Genomic DNA, 24,566 nt, shown 5'->3' with positions numbered 1-24,566 from the left:
TAAAAAAACTTTTTTGTTTGTTTGTTTGTTTTTGCATCGAAGAGAGACCACTTGGTTTGAAGATGGTGTGTGCCGATCCAGTCTGTGACCCGTGTGGACCTACAACTGTACTGTACTCGTACAAGTACAAGGAAGGTTCATCAAGGTTTTCACGGAAGTGACAACAAGTGGGCCCCATCGGGCGCGGACGATGGCATGTATGGCAGATCACCCCTCCACTCACACTGCCACACAAGTCTCAGTGACTGGATGGAGTTAGCAGGTTGTGAACTCTGCTCCCTCGTGATCCCGTCGCAGTGCCTAGCGCCTGCAACTGACTGTATGGTACTTGGTAGCTTGTGAATGAATGAGCTTTTGACTGTACCAGTGTGTACTCGATCGAGGGCAGTGCCACATCAGGCACATGCGATGCGTGCTGTCGACGTCTTTTCAGAGTTTACAAACGTGTTTCATCGCGACTGCGACCAGCTACATAATTGCTATGCGCCCGTTATTGTATGCGGGAGCGAATTTCCGACTATGCCTATGCCTAGTATAGTGACGATAGTAAAGGTTCGGTGGGCTAGTGATAGGATCTTTAGCTCCTGACTAGGAGGGTCAAGAAAAGACTCTGAAGGTGACACCTTGTGAGCATTTCAATCCAACCTAGAAAGCAGCAAGCTTCTGCAGTCGTTTCAATCAGTTCTGTTGCGTGACAAAAATACAAACAGTCGTATCGTCGATCATGTCTCGAATTCGCGTTGCTGTTGTGGGTGCGGGCGCAGGCGGACTGTGTGCGGCTAAGCACTTCCTGGCAGCTGCCTCACGCTACGACGTGTCCGTCTTCGAGCAGACCAGTGAGGTAAGGCGGGAAAGGATTCCTCTGTTTCATCTCAGTTCCACTTCATTTTCTCAATATTCATCTACACTACAGTCAAAAAGATGGACTTCTAGCATTTGGCCATACAGTCGTCCCTCTTTAATCCAGCACTTTATAAACCAGCACCCTCTATAAACCAGCACCCTCTATAAACCAGCACAATTTTCAGTTACCAAAATGTCCTTTTCGTGCACATTGCAGCAGTAGATCAGATTTGTTAAATATCCAGCACCCTCCCTAATCCAGCACAGGGGCGTAGGAGGGGTTTTGGAAGTGGTACGACCGAAGGTCGACGCGGCCGAAGGCCGTCACGGTTGGAGGGGGGTCCGGGGGACCTCCCGCCGGAAAATTTTCTGTCCCTTTGGACAAACGCGGCCAAGAATCCAAAATTCCGCGGCAAATTCCGCGGGGAAAAGAGGGGTTTTCTGCGGCATTTTCTGCAGTAAATCAACAATCTGCGGCACTTTCTGCAAGTTTTTCACCCTCCTCGTAGACATGGTTGAGGATATAACAACTAGTTGCATCAAGAGTATATGGGGGGTTATAATTATACTCTTGGTTGCATGAAGGAGCACTTTTCACACTATCCTTTGCAGTCACAAACTGAATGAGAGTGAAGAATCTTGGAGAGGCCTGCACTCACCAAAGAGCGATGTGCTCAAACAGATCGCAAAGTAGTTTTTCTGCTGCTTTCTGAGTAGTAATTTTACTATTTTAGTATTTTACCCTAAAAAATTCAGATTCCGCGGGCAAAAGTGTGAACTCCGTGATTTCCGCGGATGATGGCAATTTCTGCGAAATTTGCCGCGGCCGCGGAATCGCGTTTTTCCAAGGGGGCAGAATTTTGTAAAAAAGACACAAAATCCTGCGTTCTGGGACTGTGGATGTGTGCAGCCGAGTACAGTACTCAGTATGACTGCAGATGCATGGCAGATCTATGAGTACGAGTCTAGAAAAAGAACAAAGTCTGATGCGCATATGCATCGATGGATCCTGATTTTTTTTTATTACGGCTTTGCACGTTCCGGACGGACCACATTTTTCGAAAAGTGGTACGGCCATGGTCGTACTAGTCGAAGCGGGTGCTACGCCCCTGCAGCAGAATTTCCTTGGCACAAATGGTGCCGGATTATAAAGGGACCACTAGACATCCTTAGCAAAAGTACGATAACGCTAACTTTTACGGTACTCACTCCCAGCCGTGACAAAAGACGTTGTCGGATAACGGAAAAACGTTACAGAGCTCAAAATAACGGGCCGACGTTCGTTATGGTAATTCTGCAAGAAATGCAAAAACCCGCATTGTTTTGTAACTGGCGGGAGATAAAAAGCACGTGCAGATCGAGATGAGAGTCGAGATTGCTTCCTCTTGTGACATTTAGCTTTTTTGGCGAGTTTTGCCTTTCAGTTGACAATGTCTGCGTCCTCTGCTTCGTGCCTTTCACCCTCTATCCCATCTGGGAAACAAAGAACCAGTTCCACGGCACTCCTGAGGAAGAAATTCATCGGCCTCTCCCAGACGTGCTGGAGCTGGAGAACCCTTACAGTCTTCGGTGCTGCGTTTAGGAAAGGGTTTCCAAGGACCTGGGAACAGCGAAAACTCATTTTCGCCGTGCTTTTGCTATTCCAGAGTGAAAGACCTCGCCAAGGTATTCTTTCGGAACGACAGCAAACTAATCCCTGGTTCAAAATTTTGAATTTCCCGCACCTGTTTCCACGAAAATTCATATCGCCATGGTTGTCACGACTACTTCGGCTGAATTGTAACATACATTGTGCTAAGGGAAAAGTCAGCTTGAACGATCCGAAGTACGGAAAGGTTTGCGTTTACGTTAGCGTTTTTTTTGTGCTAAGGATATCTACTGTACTTGAATGGGTCAAACTTTGAGTTTCTCTAGAATTTTTTTCAGCAATCCCCAATGGAATCCTCTTCCATTTATGTTTCTGAAGTCTATTTGTCCAAAACGCAAGCCCTATAGTCCTTTTGCACATTGTACAGATGTACGAAGTTCTGTACTATGGCCGTAGGTGTGTACATACCCGGTTGGGTGTTCATTGTGTGCTATACATGCGCGTTTGACCCATTTAGCCTCACAATTCATGGCAAACGATCACTTTTCAAGCCTTCTTCACTTTGGGATTGAACTAACGACTAGCTAGATCTCTGCCGGAAAAAGATTTCGTATGAAATGCCTTCATGGCCCATTTCATAGTGGAAATAGCAGTAAACACAATAGGGTCCTGCACATTCAACACCCAACCGGGTCTACGGGATTCTACAAGATTATACGGGATTTCGTGCATCTGTACAATGTGCATAAGGCCTATTCAAGAATAGGATTTCGGCCAGGTTTTGCCCCAAAAGCACGGAATCGGGAAAAACCATCAAAGTCCAGGTCGTTTGACCTTGCCTGCAAAAGTGCCTTATGCGTTTCGAACCCCAGTTCAGGGACCTTTTTCAAATTTCAAATTTCGCAGCACTGCACTGTGTACGATAAAATCATGAAAATCGCCAAATACGGGAGCTCGCCAGAGCCAGGGCCCATCTATTTTGTCGTCGTTGTCATCGCATCGACAAGAGTTTTTTTTGTCTTTCATAAGTTTTATTATGGCTATTGATGTAGCTCTGAGCTACTGATTAGAGCAGGAAAAAACTGGTCTCTACTCTAAGAAGAGACATGAAGAAGACTAGAGAAAAGGTGCTTGTAGAGCAACAAAATACACTCAAACGTCTCTTATCCGGACGCCTCAGATACGGGCACGTCTCTCTACCGGCCACCTTCAGCTTGAGTTCCTATGGCAAAAATGCTTCGAATTTGGAGGTTTGAACTTTTCTTCCGAATGCGCAAGTGCTTATTTGTCACTGCCAATCTGTGTTATCCACACATTTTTATCCATGGATTGTTTTTGTAACCTGAACATGTGCAATGCCGGTATGTGCCTAATAAACTTCTTTAACCCTTTTACGGTCTCACATTTGAAAATCGATCACCGGTGATCGATTTTTTCAAACTATCGTAACTCAGTCAATGTTTGAGCAAATTCGAACATCTAAATATCTAGGTTGAAGAGAAAGCTCCAGGCTATCCGTAGGAACAATCGCCGAAGCGATAGAGTGAACGGCTGCGATGCTACGAAGCTCGCGATCTGCGTCACGGCTCATTTGCGATTTGAGTGGGCGAGCTGGGTCTTGAGGACGGGTTTTTCCCTTTGCAGCTAGCTGTCACCATAGAGACACGGATTCAAATGAGAGTATGGACTCGCAGCACTCCTCACAAAAAATGTGAGCTCGATGTGAGCAAGGAGAGGGAAATGGCTGTTGAATCTTGTTTCTCGTCGTGAATCAAGCACTGGGGCGATGTCGCTGCGCTGCAGCGCTGGATCCACGGCACGCTTGGTGTCGAATTGTAGCTTGGCGTGTTGCTCGTGTCCAGAGCTTTCCAGAGAGCCCAAGATCATGAAAATCAGCGAAGGGAAACTGAAGTTATGGATGAATCAAGGTACGAAATTGTTGAATTCTGTAAATAGCCTCATTTTGACTGGATTCTGAGACCGTGAAAGGGTTAAAAATGATATGATACATGGTATATGAGTTATCCCGAGATGCGGGCAAATCTGAGATACGGGCAGTGGCCGGTCCCAAGGTGCCCGAATAAGAGACGTCCGAGTGTATAAACTATAAAGTCGGCGAGTTCTTGCTGGGAACGGAGCTACATTCGGATCACTGGATCCATACTAGGCTCACGCGATTCCTCGGTCAGCGCGAAGGCAGAAATAGACATGTGTGTACAGCCAGAAACGGACGTGCGTACACATAGGAGAACAAGGGAAGCGCACCGCGAGCTGTAGCAGCCAGAAACGGATACATGCGCAAAAAGGGAGCACACCGCAATATACACGGCAGCCACAAACGGATACATGCACAGAAAGGGGAGCACACTGCGTCAAGCACGGCAGCCAGAAACGGCTGGGTGCATACAAAAGGGAGTCGCTTGGTGCCAAAGAGGGAGAACATAAATCATCACGACTGATGTTCGTGACATATTTTATGAATGGACAGTAGGCTTCCATACTTTCTCTTTTCATCTTTTTGAATCTTCCCTCGGAAACTCCTTCGATCACTGCTGCGTCTCGGTGCAGCGCCTGCTCATTATTTGTCACGTTTGTCCTAGTCTCCGTACCGTTATTAATTATTCTCTTTGAGCTGGGTATGTGATACAATGCTTCAAGTACAACTTCAAGATAGCGGCCCACCTGTCACTATAATTATAGCTTGTACTTCAGAAGTAGGAATAGTTTAGGAAATACCGGTATGTTTCTGTTACCAAGAGCACTATTCGCCAAAAATTGCGGCCAATGTTGCACATGATAGTCGACTGCGATGTGCAGCATTGGCCGAATTGTTTTGGCAAATATGGTGCATATTCTCACAAGAGTGTGCAACTCTGGAAACCTTTTCTATTGGTCCGCCGACTGCGAAAACTCACCTCACCATGTGGTGTATTGTTCCCGGTGTACGTACCCTGCCCGTTTTAGTGATCATGCTAGCTTTCGTTGAACACACCTGATTCTGTTCATTTTCGTGTGCATTCCTGCAGGTTGGTGGAACATGGGTATATCGTGAAGAGAACGGCGCTTCGGCAAACGGGAAGTTTGTCCACAGCAGCATGTATGCCAACCTCAGGTATGTGCGCGTTCTCGGTTAAACCACACACAGACACTTGTTTGTGAATCGCCCATCCGCGTTGGCATCGAGAGAGGATCACTACAGGCGTTACCAAAATAAACAACAGCAATGGCAACAGTGCCGCCCTGTCGCTAGCTTTTGCTCAGGCCGCTCAAGTGAAAGGAAATAGTGAACTGAGCCGCTAAGCAGAAAACAGCCAGTAAAAAATATTCGGAAAAAAAGAGAACAACCCCAGTTACTGTAAGTCAACAAAATTAATATTCATTTTCGGCGCATATTTTATTTTTGGCTATTTTCGGCCTGATCATGTTTGGCCGAAAATTTGTTGCAGCCTAAATTTTGTTTTGCAAGGTTCAGTGTGACAGTGTATACAGGCAGCAGCCGTACAGGCCGAAAATTCCTTGCAGCCGAAATGTGTTTTAGCCCTGGGAGGCCGAAATTTGAATGGGCCGAAAATTTGTCGACAGAAGTGAATATATGTAGTGAGTTCAGAAACTATAATGATTTATCCGGCGTCTCGAATCCGTCTGCCCATTTTACACCACTGCTTGCGATCGCCGCCCAGCATTCTGAGGTGCTCTCTCTCTCTCTCTCTCTCTCTCTCTCTCTCTCTCTCTCTCCATCTCTCTCTCTCCCTCTCCCTCCCTCTCTCCCTTCCTCCTGTGACTTATTAAATTTTGTCTATCTTCTTCTTCTACCATATCCTCCACACCACTGTGTTTCCAGAACAAACTTAGCCAAGGAGATCATGGCCTACCCGGACTACCAGTTCCCGTCTCACTTACCATCGTTTGTCAGTCATAGAGATGTTCACAAGTACTTGCAGGACTACAGCCGGCACTTCAACATCCATCAGCGTATCAACTTCGACACTACCGTCGTCGACGTGGCACCTGTTGCCGATGCAGAACATGCCGCCGCTGCCTGTGATGCCGACGTAGCAGGGAAGAGAGCCGATGGCAGTGCGTTGGAGTGGCTCGGACCTCGCTGGCAGGTCACGCATCGATCCGCTGTGGATGAGCGGGCACCTGCCAAGACAGAGTTGTTCGATTCCGTCATGATCTGCAATGGGTATGTGTGCAGCTTTCATTATTTATTTTGTAAAAGCAAATTGGAAGCTCTCCGTTTCTTGCAGTTGTACAGTCAGACCTCGCTTATCCGGTCCTCTTTTATCCGGATCCCTTGCCATCCGGAAGAAAATTGTTGGTTACCGATTTGCAGCATATGCCGTGCATACATACAGAATGTGTGTTCGATTATCCGGTTCCCCCGCCTATCCGGATATTTTTCGTGGAAAACGGATGTGTGCGGTTAAGCGAGGTCTGACTGTGCACTAGTCCATGCATCTATACGCTGCCGTCCACATAAGTCTAGAATGTAGAGACTAGTCCAGTCAGTTTGGTTCAGAACGTCTTCAATTTGTCCTTCTAGACAAGTGTGGAGAGCGTATAGATACATGGCTAGTGTGCTACTGCAAGCTTTCATGTTGTCAGACATTGATCGTTTCGTCGGGGCGTGTTTTTTTATGCCGCATGTTCATATTTACCCTGATAATGGGCCAAGGCCGGAAATTCGGTAGACCATAGATTCATTTGATTCTCAGTAAAGACACTGTTATTGGAGTATTGGACTGAAGTTTCATACATGTGTGCAGGGGCGTCGGAAAGGTAAATTAGTGTGGTACGGTCAGCCATCTGAAGGAGAATTTACTCGTGGTGGGAGGGGTGGCTGAGCCGAAAATGTTGGAAATTTAGAGCCCAAATCAGTGCATTTTATTGATTCACGGGGTGCTTGTGGGGTACTTGGGGTAAATAGTGGTACGGTCAATACCGTAGTGACTGTACCGTGTGCGACACCCCTGGTGTGTAAGTGGCTGCGTTGCAGTTTGCGGACAATAAGGACATTTTTATTGTCAGCGAAAATATCCGCACAGCCTGGAGAACGCTTTGGACAAAAATCTAGCTAGTCGTTAGTTCTATCCAAAGTGATGAAGCTGGAAAAGTGAATGTCTCCCATCGAGTACTGGGCTAAATCATGAGATGAGGCCTGTGTTGTATAATGATGTTGTTTTCCCTGTGTGATGACATTTCCCAAACAGTCTTCGTCTATAGTTGTAGTCGCGTGCATGTGTGATATGAGCATGCGCGATGTTGTAGTCGAGAGTCCTTTTGTCAGTCTTCTTGTTCGTCACAAGGGAGTCAGTTGTCCTTGTTTTCCCGTCATGTGTACTTTCAATAATATAATGTAAAACAAACTAGTATTGTCCTTTGTGTCCTGAGTCGCGGGGAACGGAATGGCTGTGATTCCGTAACAACTGCATACATGTCACTCAATACGGATAGAGAGTTGCGCACTCAGTACAGAATAGGTCCACAAGCAATGGCCACATGTATTGTTCGTCGAACGTTTTCGTCACCATTGCATAGGGTTGACAACTTGACAGGCGAAGAAGACGACTTCTGATCGTCTGATTGTTGTGTCAGTTCGTCTTCTTGTTCCACTGAATTTATCTTCTGCCTTGCAGGCATTACTTCCAGCCGCTGTGCCCGTCGATACCTGGTATGGAGCACTTTCGCGGGGCTCACTTTCACAGCCACGACTATCGCCGGCCGGAGGCATTCAGTGATCAAGTCGTGGTTGTCGCAGGCTGCGGGGCATCGGGCCAGGACATCTGTCTCGACCTGGCCAGCACAGCCAAGCATGTCATGTTATCTGCAAGTCCCGATAAGTGGATCTCAGCGTGGTTGCCCAGTAATATAGAGCGGCGACCGCGAATAGAGCGTGTCAATGCGGACGGCAACGTGGTGTTTGCGGATGGTGACGTGCGCCAAGTCGACTCTATCCTTTGGTGCACCGGGTGAGCTGATGCGGTCAGTCAGTGGTCGTGTGTGTGTGTGTGTGTGTGTGTGTGTGTCAGTGTGTGTGTGTGTGTGTGTGTGTGTGTTTGTGTGTGTGTGTGTGTGTGTGTGTGTGTGTGTGTTTGCATGCGTGTGTGTGTGTATCTCATGTCTGAAATGTCCGCGCGTATGTCTCCTTGTCGTCTCCAGCTATGGCTACTCGTTTCCGTTCTTAAACCGTCGCTGTGGCATGGCTGTGCACGACCAGCGCTACATACAGCCAATGTATAAGCACATTGTGAACGCTATGTACCCTAGCATGATGTTCATCGGCATGCCATACACCATACTGCCCAATCAAGTCATGGATATCCAGGTAGGAGCACACAAACTAAATTAAACTGGGGCTGCCCTGTCTGGGATTGCTGTCCTGCCTGGGATTGCTCCAAGTGGGGCTGCCATGGCTGGCTACCGCCCCCCCCCCTCCCTCCATATTGGCCTATATTCTCTGGCCACGGGAAGGTGAAATAAATAAATAAATAAAAGTGGGGCTGCCCTGCCCGGGCCTGCCCTTTCTGGGGCTGCCCTGCCCCAACTGATCCACGATGTCCGGATTTCATTGAGCAGTGCTTTTCACCTGGGTCAAAGTGTAGATGACTTGTGCCGTGTGGTAGTGGTAAAGTCGACTAACGGCTATGCCTCATTGTATGTATTGTCGTGGTAGTTGGTTACCGACTATGACTCATTGTATGTATTGTAGTGGTGGTTGGTTACCGACTATGACTCATTGTGTCACAACATTCTCGTCTTGCGTGACACCGACATGACGGGACAGCTTGTTGGCAGCAGCTACTGGAGCAGTCGACAGTGTCGGTAGATCAGATTGCTGCGGACCAAAGCGCACACCACACAGCACATTGTCCACGTCGCTGTACTCCAAGTGTACACCTTGGTGAACCGAAATGATATTCAAGCCGATTATCACGTCTGCCATGACTGACGACAGGTGCTCGACTACAAGAAAGTCGGCCTTCGTCAGCGGCAGCTCAACAGCTTCATCGCTACGCTCGACTTCAACACAAACACGTCCCAGTATTTGCACTGCCTTACCACTAACATCCACAATTTGAGTGGCATCAGACATGATGTGCAGGTCCATGGCCGACGCTGCTGACGCTGCAATCAGAGAGTTGCTGGAGCAGGAGTCTCCAGCTGCTGACAACCGATGCACATCATCAGCCTCACTCTGCCGTGCGTCCACATAAATGCGTGGCAAGCTACACGGGGACGATGTGGCAGTCACGGCTAAACAAACACCAGTGTCAGCTCCTGACTTGGCCGCGCTGGTCGATTGCTTGCTACGCTTGGGGCAGTTTGCCAGCATGTGTCCCTTCTCTTTACAGTGAAAGCACTTGCCCTTCAATTGGGGACATGAACTACGTTTGTGCCCAGAGTGCTTGCAGTGAAAACACAATACACTAGATGGAACAGCAGTAGACGAGGATCCCTTGTTACTACTGCTGGCAGCTGCTGATACAGAACTTGGAAACTGGCGCGTCACTCGTTGCGCAGACCGTAATGCCTTCACCTGATCCGCACACTGGCGAATCTTCAATGAGCTCGCCGCGTTCTGCAAACGAATCTGTCCGGCAAACTCCACAGGTAATCCGGACAGGAACTGCTGTTTTAGCACAGGGTCCTCACTGACCTCTGTATGGCCACTGCACCGCAACAGTCGTCGCAGATCCGCCATATAAACATCGACAGTCTCATCAGTTCTAAGCTGACGACGCACAAATTTGACATATGCTTCCTCCTTCGTGCTGCCAAATGCAGAACGCAACTGCTCATAAATCAATGTATCGTCCTTCCGCGACGAATCATCTAACTGAGACCATACTGTAAAAGCAGCCTTGTCCAAAAATAGTGGTAAGTATTCAGCTCGCTTCTCCTTCGTCTGCCATCCTTGTATTTCGGCAACAACTTTAAATTTTGCCAGAAACGTTTCAAGGTCCTCGCTCCGGCCACCGCCAAAAGCTTTCAACAACGACAGACCGACAGAAGACGACATTCTCAGCAAGCGACACTAACACTAATCTAAGCCGGGTTTCGGTACCACTTTGTAGGAGAATTAGACTATTATTATTACATACCGAAGGTTTATACAATGAATAAGAACAAATGCAAAGGAGCCATCAAAACTACGCTCCTTTCCGCACAAAACAGCAAGAAAGAACTAAGGAACAAAAGAGATCGCGTGCCTTGCGCACGCAGGCACGACAGGCTAAACCAGGTACAGCAGAAGAGAATACGTCATGATGTACAAGAATGCATAAGTACTGACACAAGTCAGTACGACGTAAGAAGAGCAGCATGAAGTAGTACACTGTACACATCAAGGGGGGTCATTCTACTTCAGTATTGTTGACAATTTGTTGTGGTAGTTGGTTGCCGACTATGACTCATTGTGTGTATTGTCGTGGTAGTTGGTTACCGACTATGACTCATTGTATACCGTCTGATGGTGCTTGGCCTCTGCAAATTTTGCAGTTGTGTTTGTTTTGCGGATGAACATAAATTTTTTCGTAAGATTGTTATGTCGTCGGGGTGCCGCTTCCCATACTGACCTGAACATCGCATGCCCCATGCCCCCCCCCCCCCCCCCCCCTTCTCACCACGCGCACACTGCGACTTTGAGTTCTACCTGCCCAGTTGAGTACTATTTTTCTTGCCGTTGTTGTTGTTGTTGTTGTTGTTGTTGTTGTTGTTGTTTGAAATCTTTTATTCTCACGATAGCCTGTGGCCAATAAGAGAAAAATAATTACAGGCACGGGGATCAGATACAGAGAGATCAGAGTTTAGCTGCTTGCTGAGGCAGTAGCGATGGCAATAGGGAGTTTATCACATAGGTTGTTGTTGTTGTTGTTGTTGTTGTTGTTGTTGTTGTTGTTGTTGTTGTTGTTGTTGTGTGCGTGCCAAAACTACAGGTGAAATACACAAAGGCTGTACTGGATGGACAGCATGACCTTCCAACAACCGAGGAGATGATTGCATGGCAGGACCGTGACTACGAAAAGCGATTGGCAGAAGGACTTCGGTCGCACGAGGCCCATCTCATGGCGCAGAGACAATTCGAATACGTCATGGACCTGGCGGAGTGCGCGGGAATTCCCCCTATCCCCGCACACATACGGGCAATCTATGAGTACATCATGGACGGACGGGCCCGCAACCTGACACGCTACCGCCAACAGAACTTCCATATTCGGCATGATGTCCAAACCGCACCTGGTGTGAGTGCCAGCGACCTGTTTGAGGTAGTACCAGCAAGCAATACCGCTGCTGACAAACAAACCGCGTCGGAGTGAGAAGAGACTTTCAGAACAGCTTACTGTTGGCCAAGGCGACGTAGGAGTTGCGAGCGGTAGTGGCATTTCCGTGTCCGACGGTATTGTGTCTTGTGCGTCCGCTTTGCCAGGAGACTGTTATGCCGGATGGTGGTACATGATACATGATACATGATACATGGTACATGACACATGGTACATGACACATGGTACATGACACATGGTAGTTCCGACAGACACAACTAGTACCATGTACAGATTTCAGGCCCTATGAACTAGCATACAGTGGCCCTGCAGTGCATGGTAGGTCCGAGCCACACTACTAGTAGAGGTTGCAGGCCCTAAGAACTAGCCCACGCGGTACTTGGTAGGGCTGACCCGCAACAGTACATGTGCACTGTATGCAGGCCCTGTGGACTAGCATACAGTGGCCCGTCTCTGTGCCCCTGTGTGTGTGTGTGTGTGTGTGTGTGTGTGTGTGTGTGTGTGTGTGTGTGTGTGTGTGTGTGTGTGTGTGTGTGTGTGTGTGTACTACCACCTGACGTGTTTGGTACCACACTCGGCACCACGCTCGGCTCATGGAAATGTGCTACACGTGCCGGATGGCCAGCCTTGTTCAGTCTAGCTGGCTGTTACCGCCCATGCCTCCTCAGCTGTCTATCTATTCTTCCCAGCCAGCCTTGTTCAGTTTAGCTGGCTGTTACCGCCCATGCCTCCTCAGCTGTCTATCTATTCTTCCCAGCCAGCCTTGTTCAGTCTAGCTGGCTGTTACCGCCCATGCCTCCTCAGCTGTCTATCTATTCTTCCCAGCCAGCCTTGTTCAGTTTAGCTGGCTGTTACCGCCCATGCCTCCTCAGCTGTTTATCTATTCTTCCCAGTGCACTAGAGCACATCACACATTATTTCTCGTATTATTTTTACACACTACCCGAGTACTACTTTGATGTGCTAGTCAAGTAATGATGTACTAGTGACCCCACAGGTCCACTAACAGCACCACATCCACAGGTCCACTAACAGCACCACATCCACAGGTCCACTAACAGCACCACATCCACAGGTCCACTAACAGCACCACATCCACAGGTCCACTAACAGCACCACATCCACAGGTCCACTAACAGCACCACATCCACAGGTCCACTAACAGCACCACATCCGTACAGACAACGACTGTAACTCTACATGCCATGATGTAGAGTTACCGGCCACAGCCGTGCAGATTTATGAAATCCTCCACAGCTGATCTAGTTCGCCCCGCATCTGTTCCGTCTTCCGTGCTAGGTTCCACACTGCCTCCCCCCCCCCCCCCAGATTCAGAAACTGCTTTTTGTCGTCGTCATGGTTGTTGTTATCATTAATAATTTTTTACTTCAAAGTATTTAACTTGGAGACCCAGCCGACCATAATCGCTTGAAAAAAAGACACGTACCAGTACCGCACTATATCCCGTATTATTTATATTTCTCGACCCGTTCTGTAGTGCCATTGTCATGGCTGTGTGTGCGGCTAGCTGTTAGGAGTATTTATCTTTTCCTAGATTGGCAGCCGACACTCGAGTAGTTTTCATTTACATGTGTATGTTGCAATTAGCTTCTAACTTCTAGCCGTGTTTCTAGTCTATGTTTTGTTTTCTGTACTATTTGAATTCACGCGGTTTGTAATTCACGCGGTTTGTAATTCACCTCCGACCACCCGATTCACCCGCCATGTACACTATGTGCACTACTACTCTGAAGTCCAAAGTGATTTAAATTAGTTTTTGGCATTTTTTGCATGCACCATGCTATCACTAGCCAGTCGTTTCCTGTTTTTACATACAGTACATGTACCCCCCCCCCAATTTCACCCCGATCTGCCATGATCAGCTTTTCCAACGAATACGAAACCATGTTCCTCATCATCGGACTGGATACAGCAGCGATCGAGTCACTAGCTGGTTAACTTAACAACAGCTTGTTGTGTATGTACACAACTGCCTGGTTTAGCCTGGTTTATAGGATGGATTTGTGGGTTTAACACGCAACTCCTGGTTTCCAGCAGGAAGTTGTAGATTTATACAACTCTCTGGTTTCCAGCAGGGAGTTTTGGAGGTTATAGAATACCCTGGTTCACAGCAGGGAATACCAGTAATGGATTTATACAACTCCCTGGTTTATAGCAAAATATTAGTTGTGTATACAACTCTCTGGTTTCCAGCAGGGAGTTGCAGCTTCCAAGAACTCCCTGGTTTGAAGGAGGGAGTTGTCGGTTTATACCTGAATCATGACATGCAACTGTCTGGTTTACCGAAGGGAATTGTGGGTTTCTACGACTGCCTGGTTTGCAGCAGAGAGCTGTGTGTTCACACTATGTAACTCCCTGGTCTACAGCGGGAGTTGCGGGTTTCCACAACTCCCCGATTTACAGTAGGGAATTGTGGGTTTACAGGCTAGTTTATACAACTCCTTGGTTTACAGCAGGGACGTCGTGGGTTTATGCTAGGGCTCAAACGGTTAGTCCGATTAACCGGTTGCAGACCGGTTACGAAGAATTAACGGTTAACCGATAAAGATAACGGTTACGCAGTAACTTTTCAGTCAATTTTTCAAGTATCAGGTCGTTGCAAAGTATGCACTTTCGCAGGCTGTTGCACGCGTACGCAATTTCTGGGCTCTCAACTCGGTCATATCTGGTCTCTTGGTGTGAGAGTATGTATGCATGAGCATGCAAGAGAATGTACATTGTGTGCGTTGTACTGAATAGGGTACTTTTTTGAATGAGTATAGTCAAATATACGGTTAAAAAAGAGTCCGCAGGATTGCCGTGGCTTATAGGTTAGAACCGTTAAACCGACCGTTAGCTTAGCAGTTAACCGTTAGGGGTAAAACCGTGACCGTTTGAGCCCTAGTTTATGCAACTCCATGATTTACGGTGAGCAATGAATGCAACCTGATAAGGTGAAGATTATATCAAGGCAGAAGATAGTGTGTGAGTAGCAATGATAGAACGCAAGGAAAGCAAAACAAGTGACATACCAAGTGTAACAGCGAACTGTGGGGAAAAAATAGTGATGGTAAAAAACTTGCCAACAGAAGAAAAGAATGCTGCTGCAAGTGCTTGTGCTCCTGCAGCCAGCATATTAGCATAACATCGTTACAGTACACATTCAGAACGAGCCAGTCCTTATTAGGCGAGTGCTTCCTCGTCATCTTCAACGGAGAGTGCACAGAAATGTTCCTTCCCTTCAGGAAACATAGCGGAAATAAATGAAATTGTCAGATGCGGGAGGCCAACATTGGAAAACCAATAAATGCATCGTTCAATGTCTCAGATGCACTCAGAATGCAAAGAAGGAGGAAAACAAAGGCAATGGACAATAATAATAGCACTTGGTAGTCCTGGAATGGATCAGCACAACAGAAATTCTAGCTGTCTGTCTGTACAGCATAAAAAAAGAGAAGGGATCTCACGGGTGTAGTGTCAATAAATCTGTCTAGTTTTACTGTTGTCGTTACGCATCTGAGTGCGTGCTGAGTCGCTCAAACACTCACACCAGACCATAGGTGTGGGATTGAGCGTGCTGGTGGGCTGCTTGCTGTGCAGCTGGCGACCAGTACTGCTGTTGTTGTTGTTGTTGTTGTTGCTGCTGCTGTGCCCCGCGTGTAGGATGTGCCATAGCCGTGGGAGCACCACCAGCAGATGCTGGCGAGCTGCCAACCATTCGAGGCTGCACTTGAACGCCGCCCGCACTTGGCATGCGAGCGGACGCCTGGTAGACGTTCTGCGGCGTGCGGCCGGGCACTGGAGCGGACAGGGAGTTGGGTGCGGCCTGTCGAACACCCTGTGCTGAAGCTGGTGATGCTGTTCGCAGGGTGTTGACGGGGGATGGGGCAGTGGCTAGTCCGGTAGCCATTGGTTGCCGCCCGGCTGGGAATCCCTGCTGGCTGCTGGCACCTGCGGGCATAGTGCCGTGCGGAGAGCTGGTTTTCGAGCTACCGCCGCTAGCATTACCAAAGAACTTCTTGCCGTTTGTAGGCGTCTCTGCACGGCTGGTTTTCCTACTCTTCGATTGCTGCTGCTGCTGCTGCTGCTGCTGCTGTGTACCACTGGAGGAATAGAGCATGTCCATCTCGGGGCGGCGAATACGCGATGGTTCCGGTGCTCCACCGATGGGTGACTGTGCTGGTTGATGTCGCTGCTGCTGCTGCTGTCCATAGTGCATGGCCGCTGGGTCATGGGGTGATCTGGCCTGCTGCTGCTGATGGGGCTGCTGCTGATGATGCTGGCGGTACGGTTGAGGTGAAGCAGCCGTCTTGTTCGCGTTGGCTGCCACTGGTGGCTGCTGTGAGTGATGATACGGTCGGCTAGCGTTAGCATGTTGTTGATGTTGCTGCTGCTGCTGCTGATGAAGTATTGGCTGCTGTTGCCGCGGGGCTGCTGGTGGCTGCCTGCTAATCGGAGGAGAGCTGGCGTAGGAGAGCTGCTGGTGTGCTTGCTGCACAGCCTGCGCACGCACTGCCTGATCGTTGCTAGCCGGGCTGCGCAGAGCGCTTCCCTGTGCTGCTGCGTTCACCGACCGGCCGTACGTGGCAGGTGGAGTGGAGACTTTACGCACAGCCATCGCCTGTGTACTGACACTGGCTGTGGCTGTAGCAGCACCAGGTCCGGCCATGTTGGGAGCGGAAACACGGCGAGCATGCAGTGGACCAGTGATGACCGGCGCTGGCGCAGCACCAATAGCCTGATTGCCACTCGCAGGTGCAAGACTCTGGTGCTGTGGCTGCTGCTGCTGGTGCTGTTGTAATTGCAGGTGAGGTTGCTGAGAAGACTGCAGCTGCTGGCCATGCGGTGCTGATTGGGGTTTCTGTGTGTGCATAGTGGCTTGCGAGTCGGGTGTCTGTGTGCCAGAGCGCACATCTCTGGTGGTGCCATGGCCATACTGTCTCTGTTGGTAAGGCTGCTGGTGTTGCTGCTGCTGCTGCTGTTGTTGCTGGTGCTGCTGGTGTGGCTGCTGCTGCTGCTGTTGCTGCTGTGGCTGTTGATGCGGTTGCTGCTGCTGCTGTTGCTGCTGGTGCTGCTGTGGCTGTTGATGCGGTTGCTGCTGTTGGAACTGGCTTTGTGCCTGCTGTTGTTGAGCCTGTGTCGGCTGCAGCTGCGGAGACATTGCAGCAGGCTGCAGCCGCTGTGGCTGATTCAGACGTGCCTGCTGTTGCTGCTGCTGGTGGTTCTGCTGGTTCTGCGGGATAGTTTGCGTGAGTCTGGCCTGACCCGCGACAGGTGCAAGCTGTGCTGAAGTTGACGACGACGGCTTGGCCAGTACTGGCGGAGGAGGCCCAGGGACACGTGAGGACGGCGTCGACGCCCCACTGGAGCTGGTTCTCATCGCCTGTGCTCTGTAAGACTGCTGTGCCGCCGGTGCTGCTGATGCTTGATGCTGCTGATGCTGCTGCTGCTGATGCAAGTGCTGCTGAGAGCTATTCACCGCTGTGCTGGGTACGGGGTGTCTCGTTGATTGACTGGCGTCGATGGTCTGGCTGCTTGCCGATGTCACTGACTGAGTCCCACTGGACAACATAGTAGTCGAGCTGGCCATAGTGCTTGCTATTTGTTGCTGCTGCTGCTGGTGGTGGTTAGACCTGGCGACTCCCACGTTCGTAGAGCTGATAGCTGCTGGCAAGGTGGGCTGTGGTGGGCTGTTGTCGGATGCAAAAGGAGAGCTGATGTTCGACGCGGCGCCCTTCACTGACTGCGGCGTTTGGTGCACCTTGACGGCGTCGAACGTGAACTTGCTGCCGCCCTTCGGAGCGTTGGGTGAGAGTACGGTGCTACGCATATCCAGGTTTGTGTGCGACGCAAACTGAGGGTGAACGACTTGCGGCTGAGAGCCGCGCCGAGAGTTGGGCTGAGTCAGAGAGCGCGGCGAACGCGCCTGCTGCGCCATGGGGCTGGGGCTGACGGCACCGTCCGGTTGGGCGCCGTGCGGTGCTCGTTGCTGCTGCTGCTGTGGCGATGTCGCGTCCCCCGTTGCACTGTTGGGTGACGACACACTGCTGGAGGAGGTCTGGAGAGAGCGAACACGTGAGGACGATGACGCCTTGGCGCCTGCCTCTTGATCAACCATGTGTCCGATCTGCAGCTTACCATTCAGTACAGAGGCAGCGGCTTGGTGACGTACGGACAAACCTGCCACCTCTGCCGTCGCCGGTGTAGTGGCTCCTGGACTGCTCGCAGAGCTCAGCGATATGTTGCGTTTCGGCGGCGGGGGCTTGCGCTTTGCAGGGCCGGGCGCTGCATTCGGACTGCGAGGACTCTGCAGATCGGAGCTGGAGCTGTTGCTGAGGTTGGCCGTGCGCTGCTGGCTTTGCGAGCGATTCAGCTCGTTGTGCTGCGCCGATTGGGGAGCGTCAACGAAAACATCACTGCCCTCTCCGTTCGCTGATTTCAAATGCTGCTGTGAGCCCGGTGCCCGGTGCGTGGTTAATGGCTCCTCATTGGAATACCATTGTGCTGGGTGCGCGAGATTCACGCCCGATGCGCCAGGCTTAGCGGGCGCAGCGGCGTTGTGCAACTGCGAGGAGAGATTGCGTGCGACAGCCATGCCACCACCACCACCACCACCCGTCTTGGGCTTAGGTGCAGTGGCCGGGGGCTGTGCTGATCTTGAATTGCTGCTGCTGCTTGCTGCTACGGTGTGCCTGGGCTGAGAGCCATTCACTCCGCGCCTGTGATGATAGGAACATACACAGGCGGTCACATGCGCGTGCACACACGAATGCAAATGGGAACAGAAGTACATATTATTATGTTCACAATTAGCATACAGATATCAACACACACACACACACACTGTACTGTACTTGTTGCTCACTGCCAAAACTGGTCACGTGAGTCCCCCGGGAGAGGGGAGAGAGACTCAAAAGGAATCTTGGAAAGATGACTCAATTGGTTATTGAACCGCCCAACGGCCGACACCCCTGAAATCCCCAAAACGCTGGGTGGACTTGAAAATGATCCCACTTATGGGCTCACCACACCTCAGTAAGTGGGTGATGACAAGGTGCAGAAAAAGGATTGACGGTATCAGGGTATCCGTCCCGGGATCCAACTGCAGTTACCCCTGCCCCCAGTGAAGGTAATACTTGCTACTAGTGTGAGTGGCTAAATCAGAGTGGATCTGATAAAAGCTTCACTAGCACCATTGATTACACAAGAGTTAATCTAGCCAGAAGCAGTCCATGGTTAACAGGTATGTATACTTCAAATAGAAAGTATATGAACCCTGGAACCAACAAAGGTGGCAGGTACAACATTACACCTTCAAGCGGCCGAGCCTGTTGGCAACAGACCCAACACAATCAGGCATAGGTGTACCTACCAACCGAACTAACTGGCAACACACACACACACACACACACACACACACACACACACACACACACACACACACACACACACACACACACACACACACACACACACACACACACACACACACACACACACACACACACACACACACACACACACACACACACACACACACACACACACACACACACACACACACACACACACACACACACACACACACACACACACACACACACACACACACACACACACACACACACACACACACACACACACACACACACACACACACACACACACACACACACACACACACACACACACACACACACACACACACACACACACACACACACACACACACACACACACACACACACACACACACACACACACACACACACACACACACACACACACACACACACACACACACACACACACACACACACACACACACACACACACACACACACACCCGAACACGCATCATACTCATACTCATACACACACACGCACGCACGCACACACATACATACACACACACACACACACTTCTCCATGTGCATGGGAGAAATAAATGAGCCGCCGACAAATCGAATTAGCCCCACGCCTTCTCACCCTCCTCCGGTTCATAGTATTTTCTAGGCTACTGTAACATTAGTAACTATAATGATTGTATTGGGTAGAAAGGAAAAGGACATATGGATACGAGTTAAGATGTCTCAGTACTCTGTCAGTTTTGTGCCTAGTTGTTGCACTTTCTGACTGTATATAGTATCTGGTCACGGGTGATGGAGAGTTACTCTTAACTCGTATCCATATATCCTTTTCCTTTCTACATTTATTTATGGCTCAACATCCGAGTTTCAAATTGTATCGGGTGACCATGATTTACATGTGGCTGTACTCAGCGTAAGCTCAACTACTTTGAAGTACCAGTGAGCAACTTAGCACTGTATGCGTTCCTTAGGACTTCAGGCGGTGCTAATTTTTTTAATGGCATAAATTGGCATTGTATGCCACTGAACACAATGTTACCCTGGCTGAGCTTAATGGGCCCCACCACCACACTCCTTAATCCACTTCAGTGTCTGGAGATGCAGTACTGCCGGTCGCCGAAGAACTGGGAGGGGGGGGGGGGGGGGGGGGGGGCAGCCTCCTAGCCTAGACCGCTCTTATCTTTATGTATTACTGTGAATGCACAGTTGAGTCACCGTGTATACATTGGTATGCTGTGCTTGGTGAAAGTCTAGCCTGGTCATTCCTCGGCGCTCTGTTCTTAGGGGGCCCGGCAGTACTATACGTGGGTTATGTAGAAAAAAAGGGAAAAACCCCTCATCCGTGCGCCTACCTGGCATGATTGTCATACGACTGCTGCTGCTGCTGCTGGCGATGATGCTGTTGCTGTACTGCGCCAGACAGCGTCATTCCTAGCGTCGTCTCATCGTCATCAGCCCAGTACTCCGTCAGCTGCTGGCTAGGCGACGCGGCGAAAGAGGACAGGGACGATGCGGTGGCGGGGCCTGGGCTCGGAGCAACCGGCGTGGAGACCAGCGAAGACGTGCACAGGCTGTCGGCACGGTCCGACAGAAAGTCACTGGGCGCAAACTCGCTGTATTCTTCTCCGGCCGTCGACGGTGACGTGCGTCCACTGCCAGGGTGTAGGTGCAGTAATGGTGGTCGATCCACACCGGCATTGTATACCTGCATCTAGGACAGACACACCAGAAAGCAGAACATGGGGGCAGAATAAACTTCAAGACTCAACATACATGTATATAGACAAGCAGGTGTAGATATACAGCAAACCTGTCAATGTGACCACTCGGATAAGGCGACCACCTGTCCTAGAAGACCACTGAAACCAGCATCAAGAGATGCTAGTCCCAGTCAAATGACCCTGGATAAGGAGACCACCTGGTTACAAAGACCAAGTGTTGAAGGTCCCTTGAGCGGTCGTCTTAGACAGGTTTCAATGTACATTGTCACAACCTTGCATTGAAGCCTACAGATTTCCAGCAACCCTGTGCCTGTGTCGTCGGCAAGTAGCTAGGTGTGATCACTGATAAGACATCAGTATAATTAAAGCCTTGTGCAGAGCAATAACTTATCCAGTTACAGGTAATCCTTTGGTCATTTTACTGGATTCCAATAGAAAAGAGCCGGGCGATAAACCTGCAGCTGAATAGGCCTGCAGAGCCTGCAGAGCAGCAAGTACATGTATGTACATCTGAAAGGTACAAGGCTCACACAGTTAAACAGTTTAGCTATGACCCCCACCCCGCCCCGTCCTGTACGAAAATATTTATATTTTTTCTCAAAACGAAACTCTCCTCCTCCCCCCCCCCCCCCCCACACACACATACGAAACTTGTGCGTTTCTGGTAAAAGATAGATGATAATGGAGTCCATATGGACGGTCCCTAAGACTGCCAGCACACAGCACACACTCACATTATCACCACGACCAGGATACTGGTGTGTGCTTGCCACTTGCTGTTGCTGTTGACGCTGTTGCTGTTGCTGCTGTTTCTTCTTCTGCAAGGTTTTGGATTCCTCCTGTTCCTGATGTTCCAGAATCCACTTCATGAGCTGCTGGGGTTGGTCACTCGACCCAGATGCTAAGAACGTAGCAGAAAGAAAGACAAGAAGAATATCACACAACTGCCAATACAGTGCTGCTCAACCAAGCAATGCCAATGTTGATGAGTAGGGATGTTATCGGGTAATAAGGTACCCGTGCTACCCGTAATTAGAGCGGGTATTCGGGTAGTAGCTTGCTCCTGACAACCAGACCGGGTAGTTGGGGGTACATTATTTTCGCAACGGTGCATGTAAAAGCCCGGCAATGTGCTTACTGTAAACTTTCTATGTAGCGCAAGTGCACACCCATCGTACAAACTATGCCAAAAAATACCCGATAGGGTAGGCGTGCTACCCGGATAGAGATACCCAAACTCGTAACCAGACCAAATTCCTACCACTTGCAACCCTATTGATAAGGCCAACATATTTTACAGCGTTCGTTGAGTTTAGCCAACTAACCTGCCGCAACCTGGCTAGCACTGCTCTCGCTGGTGCCGCTCGGAGACGTCTTGTGTGCCACTCTCCCGCCAGCGTTGGGCGAGAGCGGTGACCGAATGGCTGCTGCAGCAGCGCTGCTAGCGCGAGTATCCCTGGATACCGTGCTCTCCGAGTCGGTGGTGTTCACCGAGAGATGGCCGCCAAAGTCCATGCTGCGAGCCAGGGCCGCGGAGGCTGCACTCGCACCCGCAGCACCCTCGTTGACGGGGTTCAGGCTGTTGCCACGCTTGCGATGACGAGCACGTGGTGTGGTGTCTACTATCGTCGCAGAACGTGAGGAAGTAAACGGACACACAGTGCGGTGAATAACAAACAGAAGACAGAACAAAAGCATGGGGTTATTACCTCAACATTAATGATGAGGGGCGAATTCCCCCGCAACACTGTGTATTGAAAGCATGGATTGGTGCTTTCTTACAGTCGAAGGTTCGATGGATTTCTCGTGTGATCTCGATGGCAGTCGTACGTCAGTCAAGTGCTAAGTCAAGTCGGCGGAAAAGTGCGAGCTCCAGTGTGGGCAGCAAACACTTTCTGGGCTATAGTATAGGGCCATTTTCTGTGGGGATAACAATGAGGACTAATGTGGGTTTTCTAGCTTGTATGTGGCAAACAAGAAAAAACTGAGCGGGGTTACAGAGAACATCAAATAAATAACACATACTCCAACACATGTACAAAGCGCAAACCAACAACCTTGCAGCGTGAAGGGCTTAGGTTTGGAAAGGTCCAATGAGCGCAACGCATATGAGCCTATGAACACGAGCTACGTCGGGTACCACGGCGACAAAGAATACTGAATGTTCCAGGATGATGACGAGACCAGCACAGTGACACAGTCTTGGTCCGCCACAATTTACGCGAGTTATACAGGTTATGCGAATGATACTACGGGGGGGGGGGGGGGGGGGGGGGAGCCAGCGGAACCGCTAATGAGCGCTAGGTACACAGTGGCGCCGCTAACGGGTGTAATGTACGCAGTGAGAGTTGCTAGCACAGCGCTGTGCCGCTACTTCACCAAAGCATCCCAACGGATGACGGACCATGGTTTCAAGTGTATAAGTCGCACTTTAAACACTCATAATTAAATTTAATTTAATTTTACCGAACAAATCTCTGCGACTTATACTACGATGATCAAGTGAACACTGAGATGCAGGGTGGCTGTCTGTATAAAGTAACAAAAAATCTGGGTGCGGCTTATACTCCAGTGCGGCTTATACTCCAGTGCGGCTCACGCTCCGGAAAGTACGGTAAAACAAAAACTCTACTCGGATGGTGAGCCAATTAAATGATGGTGAAAAAGAAGAAGGACAAAATGTTACGCGTTATGACTAACTGTCCACCAACGTAACCAGATCTTGTCGCACTCGCTGACTGTATAAGATCTGGTTACGTTGGCGGACAGTACTGTTAGTCATAACTCGTAACATTTTGTCCTTCTTCTTTTTCACCAAAAAAAAACTCTACTCACTGAACTAGACTAACCTGAACTGCTTCCGGAATCCGTCTTGCGAGGACGTCGGGGAATGGACGCCGGTGAGTAGTTGAGCATCTCTGCCAGCCGCTCCGTGGAGTTCTGCTTCTTGCGAGTGCCGCCGCCGCCACTGCCACCACTGCCACTGCTTGCCTTGCTAGCCGTGCTACCGGCCACGGAAGACGCAGCAGCCATGGCAACGGCTGAGCTGGTGGCGCGCAGAGCTGCGGCGCTACCGTCGCTCGTGGTTGCCGTCGACGACGAGGGCAATCCTGCAGTGGCGGTGGTGCTCCCTCGCGGTGTTCGGTCTCCTCTTAGCTGGCCGTCGGATTCCACCTTCATTTGAACTACATGTACGTCGGACAGCGGGAGACAACGGAAAGCAAAATCATGCAAGATTGACATCACGCCCAGAGCACACCGGGTAGCAAGCCACCACCGGTGCAGACCCGAAACAGATCCGGTCAAACTTCAGCAGAACATGATAACATCTCGCCAAACAGCCATTGAAACCTGCACAGTGAAACCTGTCAACGGCTCACATCACAAACAGATGTGGCAGGTTCTGGCACACAACTCTAGCTGCTCAGATTGTGATATGAGCGTGCACATTGGGCTCCACATCGCATTCTTCAAAAAAGTAATATACAGTCAATTTCGCGTATAACGACACTCGGCGGGGCATCTGAAAAGTGTCCTTATTCGCGAAGTGTCGTTATACCCGAAGTCCCATTATATGTATTACACTTGGGTGGGACTTTGCTCTGGGCATGGAAATTCTGTCGTTATTCGCGAATTGTCGTTATATCCGCAGTCGTTATTAGCCAAGTTGACTGTATTATGTTTATAATATTATACATTGCCCTATCATTTTTCTATGCAGTGGCCTTCGATTAAACTCTTTCGACTTTATTCCAGACTA

General features: G+C 49.7%; 2 protein-coding genes across 5 annotated transcripts in view; one reads left to right on the top strand and one right to left on the bottom strand.

Annotated features, from left to right (window-relative positions):
- The first annotated feature begins 393 nt into the window (after positions 1 to 393).
- Positions 394 to 11,760, top strand: LOC135828747 (uncharacterized). Of its 2 annotated transcripts, none has more exons than XM_065341169.1 (6): positions 394 to 841; positions 5,458 to 5,543; positions 6,273 to 6,617; positions 8,071 to 8,403; positions 8,594 to 8,759; positions 11,371 to 11,760. In XM_065341169.1, exons 1-6 carry the CDS (start codon positions 725 to 727, stop codon positions 11,749 to 11,751), a joined length of 1,428 nt encoding a protein of 475 aa, XP_065197241.1. In that variant the 5' UTR covers positions 394 to 724; the 3' UTR covers positions 11,752 to 11,760. The 2 variants fall into 2 exon arrangements, with proteins under 2 accessions (XP_065197241.1, XP_065197242.1); XM_065341170.1 differs by lacking the exon at positions 394 to 841 and adding an exon at positions 4,113 to 4,359.
- Positions 11,761 to 14,651: 2,891 nt separating this feature from the next.
- Positions 14,652 to 24,566, bottom strand: part of LOC135828202 (serine/arginine repetitive matrix protein 2-like) — a 40,902-nt gene continuing 30,987 nt past the window's right edge. The window contains exons 19-23 of one of the 3 annotated variants that reach the window (XM_065340655.1): positions 23,656 to 23,991; positions 22,132 to 22,425; positions 21,541 to 21,707; positions 20,438 to 20,796; positions 14,652 to 18,434 (exon numbers count right to left, since the gene is read on the bottom strand). In XM_065340655.1, coding sequence (XP_065196727.1) covers positions 15,260 to 18,434; positions 20,438 to 20,796; positions 21,541 to 21,707; positions 22,132 to 22,425; positions 23,656 to 23,991 — 4,331 coding nt within the window. In that variant the 3' untranslated portion in view covers positions 14,652 to 15,259. Of the gene's footprint in view, positions 18,435 to 20,437; positions 20,797 to 21,540; positions 21,708 to 22,131; positions 22,429 to 23,655; positions 23,992 to 24,566 lie in introns of all 3 variants that reach the window. The other 2 variants (XM_065340656.1, XM_065340654.1) reach the window with 2 other exon arrangements.

Source organism: Sycon ciliatum, chromosome 12 (genome assembly GCF_964019385.1).
Source record: "Sycon ciliatum chromosome 12, ocSycCili1.1, whole genome shotgun sequence".
NCBI lineage: Eukaryota > Metazoa > Porifera > Calcarea > Leucosolenida > Sycettidae > Sycon > Sycon ciliatum.
This window is presented reverse-complemented; position numbering and strand designations above follow the sequence as displayed.

What these genes read in the sequence shown, in the direction of transcription:
- LOC135828747 (XM_065341169.1), top strand. Translation starts at nt 725, where the DNA reads ATGTCTCGAATTCGCGTTGCTGTTGTGGGTGCGGGCGCAGGCGGACTG. An exon ending in TCTATCCTTTGGTGCACCGG is followed by an intron (nt 8,404 to 8,593) that starts GTGAGCTGATGC and finishes TGTCGTCTCCAG; the next exon opens with CTATGGCTACTCGTTTCCGT. An exon ending in ATCAAGTCATGGATATCCAG is followed by an intron (nt 8,760 to 11,370) that starts GTAGGAGCACAC and finishes CCAAAACTACAG; the next exon opens with GTGAAATACACAAAGGCTGT.